A 19,015-nucleotide genomic window follows, 5' to 3' on the forward strand; every position below is an offset into this window, starting at 1 on the left:
TCACCTGCTTGTGGGGCATGGCTCTCCTGAAGGGAGCCAGTTTTTACAAGGACATCAATAATCCCGAGAACACAATGACTATTTCTTTACTACTCCTTAGAAAATCGGGACCTGGTTACAGATTCCAAGATCTTAAGGCCAGTGGGACCAGGAAAATCCTCATTCCACCAAACCAAGTATAAGTGCCAGCTGTAATGCTAAAGGCCAGCTCCTGACATTGGGAGGGTCGAGGAAATGTACAGCAGCTAATGCTAGAGAGTAAGGATTTGTAACTACCTTGAGTTTGACATCACAAAGAGTTAAAAATCTCATGGGCTACCATCCTTTAAGAGAACAAGAGAATAAAATGTAAACTATGACTACCCTCCAACCCAACAACTCCCAGGGACCGGTGCTTAGGGTCTTATTTGGAAGATGGGTTTCTGGGGAGTTCTGTGAAAAGCTCCGAAATCTGGAAACAAACTTATAAGCATGCATGCATTCTATTAGGTACGTATATTGTGTAAGGTAAGTATTCTTCTGATATTTTGATTTTCTTGAGGTCCATGATACCAAATAAAACCTAGAGGCTTCTGGAATTGCTATTGGAAGGAAGGTTGTAAAAAATAACCATACGGAACACGTGTGGAGGAGAAAGTGTGTGCTGGGAGTATAGGTGGGTGTGAGCGAGCCAGCCCCTTGGCATTCCATCGATTTAAGCATGAACTTTCTGGGTTACACCCTTGTTTCCAGACCTCTTCAAATCTGACCCCCCAGCCCACTGGACGACACACCATTACTCTTTTAAGGGCTTCTGGCTGTCACTTTCCCTCTGCACATCCAGCCTGGCACCTGGACCGCCTCCTTCCTAGTGTCACCTAGGCAGCAGTGACCCCCTCACCCCACACTTTCTCTCTAGATGTACTCACTGGTAGTCATTTCTCCTCTGCTCCCCATTGGACCCTGCCCCACAGATCTTGACAAATCCTTGGTGCCTTCCAAGGCCTACAGAAGGCCTTCCTGATAGCCCTGGGCAGGTCTCTCTCTCCCACTTCTGGTTTTTCAAACATGATACACTTTTTGCCTATTCTCTACCTAGCTCGCACAAAGATGTAATAGTCTTTGGTCTCAGGCTCATTCTCCCAGTTCAGTGGGAGAAAATCTTTCTTCCCCAAAAAGTGAGGGGGGGGAAAAAATCTCATGCTAGGAAGCCCCAAACACAATACTGTTAGCAAGAAGAATACACTCAAGGTCACATTTTCACATCCTGACCTCAGTTTCTACAGAAAGGCAGTAACTTGGGGGGTTCTGGTAATAGAAGAAAACCCACCAGTGTCTGCCCCGAGTAAGCGTGGAGTATGAAGGCGTCACAGAACTGAAACTCACTATGGCAGAGCCGCAAGTGTTTGTAGTGCGCTAACCCCTGCTAACACCATGTTGCGAGTTTGCCTCATGTTTTTAATCCTCACAGGGACCTTCTGAGGGAGAAGTAATTTTCCTCCTTCTTAGCTAAGGGAAACTGAGTCTCCATGAGCTTAGGTATCTTAGCCAAGGTCTCCAGTATCTCAAGAGGTTTGGGCCAGCTTTCAAAACCTATTTAAGTCTAGAGTTCGTGGCCTTAAAGCTACATTTCTTCCTTTTTTTGTGTATTTGAAGTCTTTGAGACTCATTTCCTTCTGGAAAAAACAAAACAAAACAAAACAAAACAACAAAACAAAAAAACGCCTGGGAAAATGACTCGATCGTGGGCCGCAGGGAGGGCAGACTGTGGAGGTGAAAGTGGTCCCTTGCCGTGGCCATCATTGCTGTGCTCCTCCTCTGACCAGACCAGATGCCTGCCCTGCCCGCCCCTCAAATCGGGGCTCCGCTCTCCTGACCCGTGTGTCCTCTTCCCCCTTACAGGAAGCAGGACGGAGGAGAGCAGCAGAGAAGGGCAGCCCCCAGCTCAGGGAGGGGGATAATTTTAGCAGAGAATCCCTGGCAGCGGTAGCAGGGGGGAAGGGAAGAGAGCTATGAAATTCGACCCGATGCTCTCCTTCAAGGGCGGGGTGGGAAGGACACGAGATCCAAGTCAGAAACCAGAGCCTCGCTCTGTAATTCCCACAAACGTACACTTCCAGAAAGTTTGCTTATGCTGGAAATGGGCACTCCGCTCACTCCTATGGCTCCAGCAGTGTCAGGAGCTTCTCCCACCCGACCGCTGTGTTCCTCAGCCAGTTCTCCTCCCTCCATGTGCTCACCTGCCTCGGCTCAACTTCATCCCTTTCTGATCTTCCTCCTCCTCCTATATCCCAACCGCTCTCCCCCAGGTCCCACTGATGCTTACTTCCAACATGTTCCTAAAGAATTTTCCATCTCTTTCCATGGCTCACATGCACTTACATACTCGTCTCTCCATGCACATACTTTGGACACACCGCAACCCAAGAATTTACCAACCTACAGAGCCCACTGCTTAGATCTCTTTCCTGCTGCCCTGAGTTCTCTCACAGTCCATGTCCACTCTGGAAAACCTTAAATCCAACTTGGGGCCACAGAGATCCTATAATCCTCACCATTTTGTAATTCCAGCCCAATCTCTTTCTCTAGCCTCTATCCCATAATCTACATAATCCAGAACCAACACTGCTTGCTAATAACTCTCAGGTCTCTTCTGACCCTGAGAAATCCCAGTGTCAGCTATATTCTGGGCAGTTGCCTATGGCCACGACAGCTGAGATGGGCCCCCACCTGTATATGTCACAAAGATCGTGGCAGCAAAGGAAGAAGGGTGTTCAGTTCGGTTTGCCTTAGGAGGTGGTGAGGAGTGCTGTAAAGGGCCAAGAAAATGAGAATATATGAACTTCAGAAGGTTATCTGTGGAAAAAGAGATGTCAGGCACACATCAGCAATAAATACGAGCATTTATTTGGCACCTGGAGGCAATATAAAATCCTGGCAGTGGGAAATGGAAAGGTTCTATCACCTAAATACTTCCATATGATACTGATCCAAGAGCAGGACTCAGCAGAAGTGTCCAACCCCCCCCACCCCGCCCCCGGCTCACCCAACAAGTATTTACTGAGCACCTGAACTACTACAGGCTGAGCACTGTGCCGGCGATCATGGGAGATGCGGAAGATGGCGCCTGACACATGACAGCGGTCTTCCCGAGCTAGGACTATCAGTGGATAAAACAAAACACCTGGAAAAACCTAGAGTGTAAATACTAAACTGTGTATATTGTTCAAGGGAAATTTTGTCCAGAAGTAGGGTTCTAGTCAGGGTTGCTTTCTTCCTTGACCCAAAAGCATTTATTGAAGACCTACCACGTGCCAGGTGCTGGGTATATACTGGTGAACAAAAGAAACAGAGACAAGGTTTCTATCCTCAGGGAGCTTACAGCCTAGTAGGGGTAACAGAAATGACCAAGTGAAGCAAGCAAAAACGTAATTATAAATTGCGCTAAGTGCAATGAAGGAATTCAACAGGATGCAGTAATAAAGAAACATGGAAGATTATTTAGACAGAATGACCCAAGAAGGCCTCCACAAGAAGGTGGCATGTAAGCCAACACTTGTGAGGAACGGAGCTCAGCAGACCCCAGGAAAGTGTGTGATGGTCCAGGGCGGGAAGGACCTCAGAATGTTTGAGAAACTGAGGATGGCACGGGACAGTCACTTCGAAGGAAACCAGCCTTTGAGGAGGTTCAAGGGGAAGGCAGGAGCCATACAGGCCGAGGTTAGGAGTTTGGACATTGCTTCAGGTATGACAGAAACCTTAGCAGGGGAGTGAGATGATCAGATTTATATTTAAAAACCCCAAACCAAAATCTGTCATGTAGAGATCTGATTGGAGGGACAAGAGATGTCCCTGAAGAACAGGGAAAGCAGGACACGTGGCACAGATAAAGAAGGTTTCTAGGGGACACAGCATGTACAGCCAACAGCCTAAAATGGAGGCCTGGGAGAAGGGAAAACGGGCCATATAAAATCAAAGGGGATTTAATACTGAAACAGAAAGCAGGAACAAGCTACCACATTCTATCTGTGAGCAGCCAAATGATCCACTTAGAGCAGTATGTTAGACACATTTGGCGGCAGCAGTAAACAGGATGAGGAAAAGGTGAAAGGGGAGAAACAGGAAGTAGGGAGATAACAACTAGGATGCTTTATAAAAAAAAAGACATTTCAGAGGAAGCAAAAGATAAGGTGATAGGTTCGAGTATGAGGAAGCACACCACCCTTATCTGGCCCTGCTAACACTCGCTGCTGAGGTTCATCTCAGTAACCAAGCTCAGAAAGAGAATCTCTGATTAAGAAAACTCTGGAACTTCCCTGAGCAAAGATCAAGGAGTTCCAGGTACCAGGGATCCTCAGTAGGATTCCTTGAGCCCAAAGAAGCCAACTGTGGAGCGGAGAACCCCGGCCTTCCACTGGCTGGCCTTGCGGTCCCGACCACACACGCGGAAGCAACGTGCCGCCAGTCCTGTCTGCCCTTTTGAGGCAAAATGAAAAATGCCTACTTGGAATCAGAACGCTTTCCAAACTCTCAGTCTGGGATAAATGCGGTGGAAATATGAAAGAAAAGAGAAAGACAGGGGACGGTCTCCGAAACGTCTTAGCTAACGTAATAAAAGTAATCACCAAAGTGCTGTCTACCAAAGACCTGGGGCGGGAAGTGAACACAAACCATGGGGAAACCCACATGTCCTCTCCCCATAAAGACACTGTGCTCCTAATATCATCCGCCAGGCTCCTCTACTGCAGCTGCCCGTCCGGCCAGAGTCCGCTCTACAGGGAGGGAGCTGCCACAGGAGGGGCTGGCCTGTGGCCCTGTGCACGCAGGCGGAGAGGGCAGGGGTGCTCCGCGAGCCCCGCAGATTCCCAGTCCCTGAGGGGGAAGAGACACCGCGCACCAGAAGAGGACATGTCCCATCAGGCCTCCACGCAGCAGGGCGGTGGGCACGGCGTCACGTGGGAGGGTGGCCCGGGAACAGGTAGAGGGGGCGGCACAGGGTGCTACAGTACTCGGACATCTCCTTGCAGCGGTGGAACTCCGTGCCAGGGGCGTAGCCCTCACGCTCCTTGATGAGCGCGTTCACCTGCGGAGACAGAAACCCACCGTCGCCCCGTCTGAGCCTGTCGGCAGCAGGGGCAGGCTAGAGACGATGACAGGGCGAGGCAGGAGGGCAGAGCCTGAGCAGACAGAGCCGGACGGAGATGACTGACCTTCACGAGCATGTCGGCCACATGCATGTCACAAGCCCGCTCGGAGAACACCTGGGTGAGGGCCTCGATATACCAGGAACCCCGTTTGGTGTTGCGCATGGCGGCAGTCCCTGCAACAAGGATGGTGCCACCCACAGCGGGAAGGTCCCAGGACAGCTTACACGGCTGGATGTCCCCAACTGGACTTCCCTGGCATCCTGGACCCTCCCCACTCAGAGAGCCTGGGGGCAAATGTGCCGTCTCTGGGAGCACAGCACGGGACTTCCCTCTGGGCGCTCCGAATACCTCTGAGGCAGGCATAGCCACAGATCATGTCTGAGCGCGTGGGCAGTCGGGCCTTCAGCATCTCCTCTTTGCTGGCGTCGCTCTCCTCGCACTCAGAGGGTCCCGTGTGATTCTTTCCGTCTCGCTGGTCCACCCCACGGTCTGTTTCATCTGTAGCAAAGGCAGACAGAACGGACAAAGACGTTACTTCCTCCCGTGGCTCCTGAGCCTGCCACAGGCAAGCCAGAGTTTCCTGTCACCTTGACTGGGAAGAGCCATTTCCAGCTGCTGCCTCCAATCTCCGGCTGATGAATTAAAAAAAAAATCATCATTACTCCCATTCCTGCCCAGCTTCATCCACTCTGCGCAAGACGGAAATTGCCAAACACTCCTTGTGATCAGAACTAAAAATCCTATGTCTATATTTGTTCAATTAGCAATACACCTGGAAGTCACAGTGCTTTTTATGACAATACATAATTAAATGCTGACAAAACAGTTTTATATATAAACAGGAAAACCAAGTTAATAAATGTATAATATGATTACTACATGCACGATATATGAAAATCACCTCAAATCTACGTATCAATAAAAAAAAATTTTAAAAACCCCGAATGTGATCACTTTCTAAATCTTTTGGTATTTTTAGGTTACTTACTCCTTATTAATTTCATAAGTCAAATTGTGGCAGGCATCCAAGATTTAAGAGAAATTTGTAAAAGGAAAAACTTAAAAATTGGGATGATTTGATTATTTTCTTCTATATGATTGAAAAAGAACACTTACTAAATTTTAGCAATTTTCAACATACCTGGACTACATGTCCAACCTCCTGACCCAGGCCTTACCTATGCCCAGACATACTCTTTTTTGGAGGTTGCTGTTTTATTTTGGAGGTCGGTGGGATACAGTCAGGAGGAAAAAGAGACAGGGAAGACACACAGCTCAACACACCAAAAATAAGAAAGCGAAGCCTTTTACAGTATTCCTACGCCAGGCAACACTTGAGAGCCCAAAAGGCAAGTAAAGCTTGAAGAATTACGGGGAATTGACCAAAATTTGCTGATCCCAGAAAAAGTTATTGAGCAACTACCATGTGTCAGGCACTATTTTGCATTAAGGCCCAGGATATAAAGATTCCTGCCCTTACAGACCTCACACTCTAGTTTAGGAGCCAGGCAGCTGCAGAAAGGAGAGTAATTTTAGAGACATCAGTTCTAGTAACTAATAAGTACGACAGTAGACAGGGGAGTTCAAATCTTCCAAGGTCAGCTCTTGAAGGATTTCATTTTAGAGAGAAGATTCAGATTACCCCAGGAAAGAGCAATTCTCCCTATCCAGATCTGACACTGTATATATATCTCTGAATATAGTAAGAGAAAATGATCATAAATGTCTTTAATTGATTTTATTTTGCCAGTAATCCCTCCTGAAGGCAATAGGCCAATCTAAATGTGTCCTTCAAGGAAAAGGAAGCTTTCTTTCTTGGCTTTGAGGTTCAGATCCATTAATCAATAAATGTTATTGCTTCTCCCAGTAACACAAATCCCATCTATTTTCTGTGTGACTGCTACAATTTTTGAGAAGATTAATTTTCATCCCTTTGTTCAATATTTATTAAGCGCTACCATGTATCAGCCAGTGCCCTGGGTCTGGGCATCCAGCCGGTGAATAAACAGTAAGTTCCTGCCCTCACAAACTCTTTCCTCACTATAGCCCTCCATGTCCTTTCAGTCTTGGTGTGCTTCTCATCTTGTATCCCTGTCTCCTCTGAAAGGCCCCATGGACTACTCCACACCTATGCAGATTTTATCCTTCTGGGTCCAAATTAAGCCATACCACATTAAAATACTTATGAAAGGTCTTCAAACTAAGCCGGCTTAAAACAATCTACTCCTTACTGCTTATCCCTTCATATGCATGGCCTGTATGTAACTAATTCTCCCCTTGCTTGAGGCCTCCGAATCATTCTCAAGCTACTTCGTGTATACTTGCATTATCTTTTTCGTAACTGGAAGGCTCTTTCAAGAGACACATTTTCTTTCTCTTTTTTCCTTTTTTTTAGATAGTAGCAGTCTCCTGAGAGACCACACGTTTTCTTCTGCTTTTCTGATAGTAACTTAGTCATGTTGTACGACCATAATAAATTATATTCTTTGGTGATATCAGAAAGATAATGTTAACCATTTATATTTGTTGACTACACGAGAGATAAGAATTATTTGAATGTTAGGACAAAGTGCTCTTTAAACCAAACTATAAGCCCCTTGAGGGCACGGGCCATGCCGTAACAGTCACAGCTGGCCTCTTCTATGGATGGACTATGAGCCAGGTGCAAAATAAGCCCTTCATACATATTGTTCCATTCAGTTATCTCAGCAACATTATGAAGTAGGTCTGATTATTAGCTACAGTTTATATGGAGAAAATTAAGGTGGAGGGCCATCAAGGAACTTCTCTAACTTGATATAGCTAAAAATGGTCAGAGCTTTTAAATATCACGGTTTCCCGCTAGGAGAAGAAGTATGCCGGCATGTCTTCGGCGCATAGCCTCGGTGCCCCGGCTCTTCGCGGTTAGGAGACTGCACGCGAGAAAGAAGAGGGATGGAAGCAGCTCAAGGCTGAGTGAGAGCCCGGCCTGGGGCCTCTGTACTCCCGGGCTGCGCACTACAGGGATGAAGCAGAGAAGCGGCCACGACGGAGCGCGGATGAGGAGAGAAGGAGGAAGAGGCCGGAGAACAGAGGACGGGTACGAAGGGAGAGAGAGAGAACGCAGAGACAGACAGAAGCTCCTCAACTGCAGTGGGGAACAAAACCGAGCACAGCAGAGTTAACAGCACAGGAGAAGTGAGAGTTCTCCGGGAAGAAGGCAAAGGCACGGATGAAGAGAGTCCTGAGGAGAGGAGATGGTGGTGCACAGAGAGCCGACCAACCTGAGAGCCATGGGCTGCCCAAGGCCCAGCACACCCCATGCATCGGGAGACACTTACAGAGCAAGAGAGGCGGTGGCAGCAGTGAACAGAAGGAGGTGCCCAAGGGATCCAATAGCACCTGAGAGGAGCAAACAGGAGAGTGAGAGCTGGTGGGAGGCTGCCCAGGAGCCACCACCCAGGTGCTGACCTGCCAGGGCACTCACCTCCACGGCAGGCCTGGATGAAGAACATTTTCGGTTTGTTCTGGAGGTTTGGGCAGCTGGCGTTGTCAAAGAGCCGAAAAACCTCTTGAAGCTGCCAGAAAGACAGAAAAGAGAAGAGAGGTTAAGTAGACCGCAGGCCTTTCGGAGTCCTCCAGGTACGAAGGCCACCGTTATGAGAGGCAGGTGGGCAGGAGGGGAAGGCATCGAGCATGAACAGCTGCCGCCACAGGATGACACACACCTGAAGCAGTTTGCCATCCACACCGTAGATGCCTCCCTCCACACCGTGAGAGAGAAGCGCCACAATGCAGGAGTCGGTGACACGGTGGGCAGGTAACTGGGCAAAGTTCTGAAGTTTCTCTTGCATTTCCTGGAGGAAAAACACGTTTTAGTGTTGTTCACTGCAGTCAGCACCAACAGAATCCTTCTTTGGATTCTAACCCTAAGCTGTTTATTACTGTGGTCAATGAAAAGAAAAGTCAGACACCCTAGGAAAGGCTAAAAAAGGCTGTGGACTCATCAGAAAGATGCATGACTTCAGATACAGAATTCTGAATATTATCTCACAAAATCCAGACTCACTGAGATATGTCAAGAGTTCTTGGACTAAACCAAGACACTTATAAAGCTAATTAAGTGCTACTTAACTCTCTCCACTCCCCAATCATCAATCTGATCCCTTTCTTAGAGCAAAGGCTCTCTCTATAAACATAAATGGCACAAGGCGGACCACCAGGTGAGCTATGAATGAGTAAAACACCTATCCAGCCATAAGGAAATAAATTGTTCTGACAAAGGGCTAATGGAATCATGATAATAGAGAATGGCAGTACTTCCACGCAGTTTTCGGCCCGAGATTTTATGTTCCCCGGGACGTGACAGTGTCTGGGTAAAATGCTCCATGCACGGAAGAGCACACCGTCTGGAGAATTCTGCACAGGACCATGGCCACATACATGGGCTACAGGAGCAGAAAGACTTGGGTTTGAGCCCTGGGTTCACAAACTGAAACGAGTTCAGTTTTTTGGCCCCTCAAATCTCTAATACTCATTTTGTAAGAAGATAATTAAGAGTAAATGTTCTCCAATTTCATAAAGATTAAATGAAATACTATGTAGAAAGGATTTATAATAATGTCTGGCACATACTGCATTATTCTGTCATTCCGCCATTCTTATAACGTACATATCTAACACGGAGTAGCAATGTTATCTTTTCAGAGAACCTACTACTGGTCCATCTTTAGTCCAACCTAAGACTCTTGTTTACGGTGTACCAGGTTGCCATACAAGTATCACTCTGCCTTAAGCAACTGGCCCATCCAACAGAAAGTTGCACCAAATAGTAAATAACCCAATACAAACTGTTAAACCTATGCCTCCTCTACAACTCAAGAAGTCTGAGTGGTCTCTCCTATTTGAGACCAGAAGAGAGAAAACAAGTTCATTTTACTATGAATTTTAGTGAACTATAATGAGTACAATGATAGCAAACTAGGGAGGACAGTTGCAGCATCACCTTACTTAATAGTTACCAGGCACAGCTCCCAATAAAAAGCACACTCTATAATACATCGCAGTAGTTCTGGAAACTTGCAAGAAATGCAAAATTTTGGGTCGCAGCAAACTGTTTTAATACGCCCTCCAGGTGACTTTGACATGCTGAAGTCTGAGAACTACTGGTCTGTGTGGAATACTTCTGTTTGCAGGTTAACAGAGACAATTGTATAGAAGACTTGGAAGTCTGTAACTAAACTGGAAATGAAGAAGAAATTGGCTTGATTGAAAAGTATGTACATTTTCTGGGTCAAGAGAAGCCAATCATAATATTGGAAATCTTGAGATAATAAAAAGATGTCCAAACTCATTTATTTCAGGAATATATAATCTCAAGAGACTGCAGAAGTATGAATGTTCTGGAGTTGACTATAATAGAATTCTCATTTGTAAAGATTTCATTTATTTATTTGGAATCTTAACACAGAGTAGTTGATGCTAATTTTGCTGGAAGGCGGCAATAAAAACGTATGTTTGGCACCTACTCATGAGCATTTTGAACTTCAGTGAGACTCTTAGATCAGTAAATAGAGGACAACAAAGCCCAAGTAAGAACACACGTCCTCAGTAATCGAATTTAACAGTACTCAACTGGTAACCGGGGGTTATTTATTTGGGGGGAAGTTTTCCAAAAGTAGCACAGCTTAAAACAGAATTTCTAGATTTATTTCTGATAAAATTATAGCACTTCTAAAAATAGCAAGATTCTTCACTCTTGCCTGTGTTTTTGACTGGAGGTTGGGGGACACAAGGGAATAAACTATAAACCCTCTGAGATGATATGCAAAATTTTATGGCTAGCTGCATTCTCCAGGGATGGCCCCTAGTGTACCCTTACAGTTTCAAGGCAGTCTGTAACCCATATGCAAGTTAAAAATCGATACCACACGGTAAAAGGAAATTTGCCACTTTAAAATGTATCTCATTTCCTTGCACAGGATAAACTGTAATTCTAGAACTAGTAACCTCAGGAGGGAGGCATGGTGACAGAAGACTTTGATGACAAAGAGAAAAACTGAAAACCCACACAAGAGGTGAGAATACTAGTGCACTGTCCAGCACTGTCAAGTGAAGAGGGTTAGCTAAGACTATACTTAAATGCAATTATTTCTGAAGTCAAAAGGTATAATGGGGGGCGGAGGATCTTAATTTTTTTGGTTCTCTTTGGCTCATCAAATAATCAGATGGTAAGAGTTGAATCTCTTGAGAAGTCGTATTATGAACAAAGTACTCTGTGCAGATGCCCAAAGAACCAAATTATCATACCCATTTGTAACTACTTGGTTGTAACTGTATCTCAGCATTTGACTGGCCACTGTTGGAAACCGACTTTGCAATGTCCTCCTCACATTTCTGAATCTCCAAAGCTGAGGACGAGGCTGCAAAGGGAGGGTTCTATCCTAAGATTCAGTCCTATGCTTTCTGCTCGTTACTCTACTCTCCTCAAAGATCTCATACTCTCATCACTTAAAGTATTTCTTCTACACATGTAATGCCCAAACTACATTTTTGGTACTGACATCTCTTGAGAACCCTCAATTCCTTACTTAATTTTTCTGTCTTCTTCCATATGCAATCATTTAACTACCAAGCTCTTATAGTACAATCATGCCATTGTGCTATTTTCCATACATATTATTTTCCTCTTGTTCCATTGTTTTGTCCAGGCTCCCAACATCTTGTATTGGCATTATATCAACTCCACACTGGATTTCCTGCCACTGGTCTCTACTTCTTTCTTTTCAATGGTGCCTTGAATCATCACTGTGAATGTATCACCTTTCTGTTAAAAGAATTACTAATGTTTTTCTCTTACTTTCTTTTTTTTCAAAAATATTTTATTTACTTGACAGAGAAAGACAGTGAGACAGAGAACACAAGTAGAGGGAGAGGAAGAGTGAGAAGCAAGGCTCCCCGCAGAGCAGGGAGCCCGATGCAGGGCTTGATCCCAGGATCCTGGGATCATGACCTGAGCCAAAGGCAGATGCATAACAACTGAGCCACCCAGGTGCCCCTACTGTTTTTCTAAATCATGGAAGTTCAAGGTCATGGCATTCTGATCCTTATCTTATTCTTGGCACTCCTTTGTCCTAGACATTTGGTTTACCCATTAGGTCCCTAACATCACACACACATTTCCTATCCGTAGGCCATTCTCCCTGCCTAGGACCCATTCATCACTCCTCTGTGCTTGAGTAGCTTCTTTCAAGTCCTGCTCAAGTCTCACACCCTCCATTTATCCTTCTGACCACATCTACCCAGGCGGATTGTTTCATTCTCTTAACTGCTATAGAATACACTGTCTACTCTTGGTTGGTCCTTCAGAATATAAGGGTAAGTACTTCTACTTCTGCTGATGTCAAGACTCCCTCATCTAACTGAGGTCCTATGAATTTAAGATTCACATTTAAAAACATTTTTAGTATAGCAAACAGAGTCCCCCCACCAGTATAAAGTGCTCAAAATTAATTAATTTTTAAAGTAACCTCTATGTCCAACATGGGGCTTGAACTCACAACCCAAGATCAAGAGTCACATGCTCTTACACAATCATTCCCATGAAAGATAGCTAAGATACAGAATTAAAAACCACAGACAACGCTGAAGACAAAATAGATTCTCTACCTCAACAAATCAAAGTGAATGTCCTAGAAACTTTGATTTTAAAACTGACACTCCCAAAGGCAAGTTTAGGAAAGTGCTATTATTCTGGAATCAAAATAAAGAATTAGGGGTGGGGATGGATGGGTGAGACAGGTGATGGGGATTTGGGAGTAATGTACGGAAGCGTTGAATTACTGTACTATATACATGAAACTGTTTTAACACTGTATGTTAACTAACTGGAATTAAAATTAAAACTTTAAAAAAGAGAGAAGGATAGAAATGGAAAAAAGATGAATAATTAGTATCTATTTACTAATAAGGCTACTATCAATTTCAGAACAGAAATACCTAAAGGTAACAAAATCAGCAGTATAGCTCAGTAATAAGGGTTAACAGGGAATAATGAAAATGCTTGTGATCTGCAGGAATCCAGTTTAAAAGTAATCTCCCCTAAGATCTGTCTTGCGGTCACACAACTGGTAAGAGTAAGGAATTTCCCCATATTCATTCATTAAACCGCCATGGACAGTTCTAGCAAACTTTCATTTGCAAGAATGTCATCTGCTGAAGTAATAATAACTGATCAATAACTGGGCTTGTAAGCGACAATGTCAAACCAAGGAGTAAATGTCCTGTATTGTCCCGGCTTATAAATATCTTTCCTGACTAGTTGGGTGAATCTCAGGGTCTCCTCACATGCCGAGTGACTAGGAATTGAGTCTCTGGTATATGAGAGTAACAACCCAATCTGGGACCAGTATTACCCAGGGAGAGCACAGTGACTCTGAGAAGCTAACACTGAAGCAGCTCGCTGGCCCTAATTCTTTTTTTTTTTTTAAACTAGGTTGCAAGGTAGGACAGGAGAGAACGAGTAAAAAGGGAGGGAGAAGAAAGTAACCAAGTAAGACCTATCCAGCAGGCAGAGGGGCAGAGGATGCGTCTGGCCCCAGTGTTGCTCAGCTCTCTACCGTACACGTTACATGTACCTGCGCAGTCTGGTCAAGTAGGACATGGACTTTGTAGCCTAAGAGCTTGAAGAGGGTGACCAGAGTGCTGTGGTCCACATCCCCTCCAGAGCGAAATTCCAGGTCTTTCTCTCCAGTGAAGTGCACATTGCTCAGCACCAGTGCCAGTCCACGAGGCCGAGACTGTAACCTATAGGCCTGGGGGAAAGGGGAGCCAATTAGAGCTTCTTATGGATAGAAACCATTTCCCCAACTAAATGAGACATTTCAAGTAAACAAAGCCAACATATTCTTGTTAACCCCACCACGTCAATATAGAGAAATGCTCAGAGAAGATAACCAATCAGTATGGACTTTCTGACTAACAAAGCAGGAAGGGGTATATGTGTAAACTAAGTTCAGGTGCCCAGGAAGGGTGTCTCATTTCCCAACTTTTCTTCTTGCATTCTGTAGGACTCACCAGCTGGTAGTGTGTTTGATAAAACTCGGGAGTGCAAGGCTTCACCTGAAGGCAGGGAGGACCATCTCCGTGGTCTAGGGAGTGCTCCACAGTATCTGTGGCACAGAGAGCCGAAAAACTGGTGTACCATCTGTGTGTCAATCCCGGGACTTCATTCTAACCTAAGGCTCCCTGCTGAACTGGGGTTTGACAAATTACTGGTCTTGCTCATTCCCCTACGTTAGAAGCTCCATGAGGCCAAGACCCCGTCTGCTTTTGCTCACCACTGGATCCTCTGCATTGAGCCCAATCACAGTAGGTGCTTAACCCACTAAATGACTGCATGGGCTATCTGATAAAAGCCTTGTTCTAATCACTAGGATACTCAGTCAGCAGGCTAATGGCCCATAATGCGACAGCTCATCCTAAAGGGGCAGCTTCAAGGAGCCAGGCCGGTCATGGGCTGGAGTTTCCTACTTGGACCAGTTGCTCTAAGGACCAAATGCCAGAAGAAAAAAATCATCTGTGACAGAGCGGAGGCAAGGCCCAGCCAATCCCCCAATTAAACTCTGCTGCTAGTCCCTAACAAATTTGCAAAGACGACTGTTCCCAGTATGAATGAAAACAGGTTATCATGCTAGGGCAAAGTCAGATATCAGTCAAGAAAAAAGTCAATCTGTGGGATGTGTCATCTCATTGATTCTCACCTGGAGACAGGCGGAGCTGCTTGTGAGGGGGACAGGACTCACACATCGGGAAGGGGAGACTCAAGTCGTAGTCACAGCTCAACTGTAAGAAATGAGGACCCACCATGCCAGGACTTAGGGAGATGGTGCAGTTTGAACAAAACCATAACCTAGCCTACCCCACCCTGTCTCAAAAATTCCTTTCCCACCAAACTAACCCTTCTCAACACACCACCACATGTCTAGGGCTCCATACCGGCGGGCGTGCGTGCTGAAGACCAGAGAGGGTTGTCAGCAAGAGATCCTCCAGGTGACCCTGCTTGGTCTCCCTCAGGGCCACACAGAAGGCATCAAAAGCGTGAGGACCCCTCTTGGGCAGCAAGTTGAGAAGTTCCACATTTTGGCTGAAACTGCCCACTTTGGCCTAAGATCAAAGAATACAACATAAAATCATATTTACATATACAGCTGTAATTCTGTTTCTTCAGATGACCTTCCTAGTAATTTCAAGAACCCTTTTACAGAAGAAATGTATGTATGGGGGCAGTCTTTCCTATTATTTTAAAATTATGTATCTTTTCTGAAAAGGCGTTAGGGTAGAAGGGCGTTTTCATTTCCTTAATAAGGCTCTATATCCTTGCCACACTTCACAGTGTTCTGCTGCCCCTACTACGACCAGTTTACTAATTTGGCGTTTCTCTTTTGCTTCCCAATACCTGAATGTGCTCCCTCATTTCCAAGGTGATGATGTCCCTCTCCAGGAGGTGTTCTAACAGTTCACTCAGCAACAGCTGTTTGGCTAGCACCACTCGGTTCTTTTTCAGTGCTTCCTGATGGTCAGGATGCATGCCACACACTCCCAATATCCTGCGGATAAAAGGCAGAGGGAAAGGCCATCAAGTAGAAGATCTGACACAGAAGAGTAGAATGGAAAAGGAGTGGGTAGGAAGAACAAAAAGAAGGGGACTTATGATAACCAATATTAGGCATATTTTATTGAATCTGGTTAAAATCAAAGTAGTATTAAGCAGTAACACACTAATCATGAAGAAATAATGTATAATTTTTTATGGAGTATGTTGCACTGAGACCATCTTCTGAGGTGAACAGTCTGTCTAGGGGAAGGAAATATCTACCTTGACCAAAATACACACAAAAGAAGGACTACTCCTCTGTCGGACAGACCAATTTTAACTAAGAGATTATTCCAGGCCGTTGAAAAAAAGTGGTTCCGAGAAAGGGGGGGAAGAGTTGGTAAGGAGGAGCAGCCGCCTCTGGGAGCGACAGTTCGGACAAGAAGGCTCAGGGTCCCAAAGGTGGTGGCCATATAGCAAAGGTCAGACACATTCTGTGTGAGGAACATGAGAAAATCAAGCAGGCCGTGGCAAAGTTAAAGTCTGGAATAACTTTCAATGAAGTGGCCACACATTATAGTGAAGATAAAGCCAGGCAAGGGTGCGACCTGGGCTGGATGACCAGAGGTTCCACGGTGGGACCATTTCAAGAAGCAGCATTTGCCCTGCCTGTAAGAGGGCTGCTTAAGCCTGTGTTTACAGACCCTCCGGTTAAGACAAAATTTGGGTATCATACTATAATGGTGAAAAGAGAAAATAAAATTGTATGAAAGACTGAAAAAAAAGAAAGAGAGAGAGATTATCCCAGAAAACCTGTCATATTATTTACCTAGGCTGCTAAAAATAATGAGTTAAGATGATCCTGGGTAAGGAATAAAATAATTTGATACAATGGCAAAAGCTCAAGCCAATGGATGGCTTTAATAGGAAATAAATGAGACAGGCTGACACATACACATTACTCTCCAGCCCACTTGTACCAATTATACCTGTGGTCTTTAGACTTAGTTCCTGTGACAAAATGACATGAGAAGTGGTCAGAATCCTGTAATTAAGAACTGAGTAAGTAGCAAGTATGACAGAAAGTCACAGGAGATAAACATCCATGACAGACACAATGAACATAACCTGAGATCACCTGAAAGAGTTAAAGCATAAAGGTTAAGTTGTTTTGGTAATTTATTAGGGGTGTCTTTATTTCAAGGATTCTTTGGTTTTCTTATTGCTTTAAAAATATAATCAGCTTCTGTTTATGAATTTAAAAAATTCCATTTCCAACACACTATCATCTCTGTGCCTAGTTTATATAAATGCACAGCTCCCCAGCCTGCCTAGTTAGTTTCTGAAAACATGACCACAGTAAGGGCCTGAAGGCAGTGAGAAAGGGATGAGATAACATCTACAGTTCCTAAGTTAAAACTACTTAAAAATGCATATGGCTTTCAAAGATGTTAAAATATGTATCTGGGGGGGGGGGAACGGGCATCTTAGAAATTACTTAGCTACCATGCATTTATAGGATGTATTTGGCTTGACTCCAGGTTAGAGATTTATTGAGGAGGGAAAAGACGGAGTCCTGAAACTGCTAAGAGAGATCCAACAAGGTAGCATGTGGGATCCTGAGTCAGAGAAGTTATAAAACATTCCCAAGGCTGGAAGCAGCTAACTAGGGTTAAATCTGGGATTTGGGACAATGATGTCTGAAATTCTATTTTAACTTCAGGTTTCTAGTCTATAGAAATACTCCTGTGACCCCAAACCTTCGGTAGAAACCTGCTACGATACATCTAGAGAAATTAAAAAAAAAAAAAAAATTAAGAATCACCTTAAAAAACACCAAAGCAGTAACAATGACAGGATATATGAAACTCTGGTAACAATGTTATTAGGCCACCAATTGGATGCTGGTTATTTCCTCAGGATACGGATCATTGGTGAGGCAGGTCTACTCAAGTTTCTTCTCTTAATTTACCAGGAGAGTTTTCTCCTTAAAACTTTCTCCGCCCTTGGTTTCCTGGATACTATTCTCTCCAGTTCCTCTCTCTGCCTCCTATGTTCCTGATCCTTCATGAGATCTTTAACTGTCCCTTAAATGCTGACATTCCATTAGGAATCCCCCTCAAAGAGCCTGTCCCTATTCACTCTCATCCATACACAGGATTCACCGACTGACTCCCAGTTCTTGACTCCTTCAAGTTCTGGACTGAAAATTTCAGTCAGAAACTCATTAAGTTTAATCTGAAGTCATTATCCATTCTCCACACACCTGCTCCTCCCTGCACTCCACTTTAGGGTGAAAGTCTCAAATATGGACTTTTCCCAAAGTCACCATGATCACCCAGAACTTCAGGGCACAAGTGGAAGGGGAGGAAGGAGAGGAGAAAAGGACACAAAAGGAATTCTTAAGTCTTGATTCTGTCTTTCTGCAGGTTCTGGCTCCAAAAGTCCTGAACTGGTCCTCTGGGTCTGGACCGCGAGTCATTAAAATGTTATCCAGGGTGATGCCTGCCATGAAATCAAACCAACTGGGGCCGAGGCGGAGACACACTTCGGAGTCTCGGAACCCCCTTGTCCTTTCAAAGTACTCAAACCCCAAAGCCCGTGTCGACCGCATTGAAAACCGGATCGTTACACCCAAAGCAATACGTGTCATGCTATACTCAATCCAAGTCAAATGCACCTCGGGCAGAATCCCGAGGTTTGCAGGTCTCGTCCGTTTTTAAGGGGACAGAGTAAAGTTTGTCATAAAAGAATAAGGGGAAAGAAAGGATGGAGAATCTTTAAGAGAAGCCGAGATGTGGCAGAACTGGAGAGCTCCTCCTGTTCAGAGCCCCCGTGGGTTGGACAAAGCAGGCTGGGGCGGTCGGCTCACGAGGGACAAGGCCGACGGGAGGCCGCCGCTCGCGCGCCCCTCGGGGGCTCAACCCGGCCTCCCACCCTTGGCAGCAAGGGCGGACACGGCCGCTTCCAGGGATGCCAAGGGCTGGGGACGCCGGGGCCATGATCCGCACTCCCCTCCCTGGCCCCACGAAGGACCTCTGCGACCCTCCTTCACTCACCGGCGCCCTCTGTCAGCGGCCATAAGCGCCTTTCGCTGGAGGGCAGGCCGAGAGCCCGTGCTCGGCGCCGCCATTTACCGCTTTTCCCGGGCTGTGCGCGAACCGCCCACAATCCAAACAAGCCGAAAGCCCTGGCGCCCTCTGCATCCCTCCCCCGTCCGGCAGCGCACACTGCGCCTGCGCATTGCTTCTCCTAGCTCCACCCCTACGCGAGGCCTGCCCCGCCCCTCCCGTCGCCGGTGCGCGCGCAGGCACAG

General features: G+C 45.6%; 1 protein-coding gene across 3 annotated transcripts; it reads right to left on the reverse strand.

Moving 5' to 3' along the window:
• Positions 1 to 2,863: 2,863 nt before the first annotated feature.
• Positions 2,864 to 18,986, reverse strand: CASP2 (caspase 2). Of its 3 annotated transcripts, none has more exons than XR_014300770.1 (12): positions 18,759 to 18,936; positions 15,562 to 15,712; positions 15,102 to 15,269; positions 14,867 to 14,948; positions 14,181 to 14,275; positions 13,742 to 13,918; positions 8,834 to 8,962; positions 8,593 to 8,683; positions 8,447 to 8,507; positions 5,475 to 5,624; positions 5,190 to 5,299; positions 2,864 to 5,062 (listed from the first exon to the last, which is right to left on the reverse strand). XR_014300770.1 is itself a non-coding variant. In XM_082691655.1 (12 exons), exons 1-12 carry the CDS (start codon positions 18,830 to 18,832, stop codon positions 4,931 to 4,933), a joined length of 1,431 nt encoding a protein of 476 aa, XP_082547781.1. In that variant the 5' UTR covers positions 18,833 to 18,934; the 3' UTR covers positions 2,864 to 4,930. The 3 variants fall into 3 exon arrangements, 2 of the variants coding, with proteins under 2 accessions (XP_082547781.1, XP_082547780.1); XM_082691655.1 differs by having other exon boundaries at positions 5,475 to 5,635; positions 18,759 to 18,934; XM_082691654.1 differs by lacking the exon at positions 8,447 to 8,507 and having other exon boundaries at positions 18,759 to 18,986.
• Between the last annotated feature and the right edge of the window lie 29 nt (positions 18,987 to 19,015).

The sequence above is a fragment of the Mustela nivalis genome (assembly GCF_964662115.1).
Source record: "Mustela nivalis genome assembly, chromosome: 12".
Classification (NCBI taxonomy): domain Eukaryota; kingdom Metazoa; phylum Chordata; class Mammalia; order Carnivora; family Mustelidae; genus Mustela; species Mustela nivalis.

Bases quoted from the DNA above. Each gene is read 5' to 3' on its own strand.
- CASP2 (XM_082691655.1), bottom strand. From the start codon at position 18,832: ATGGCGGCGCCGAGCACGGGCTCTCGGCCTGCCCTCCAGCGAAAGGCG. The intron at 8,963-13,741 runs GTACATGTAACG...TTTTTCCTCCAG, and splicing joins TACTTGACCAGACTGCGCAG to GAAATGCAAGAGAAACTTCA. The intron at 5,636-8,446 runs GTAAGTGTCTCC...CGTTCTGTCTGC, and splicing joins GCCACCGCCTCTCTTGCTCT to CTTTGCTACAGATGAAACAG.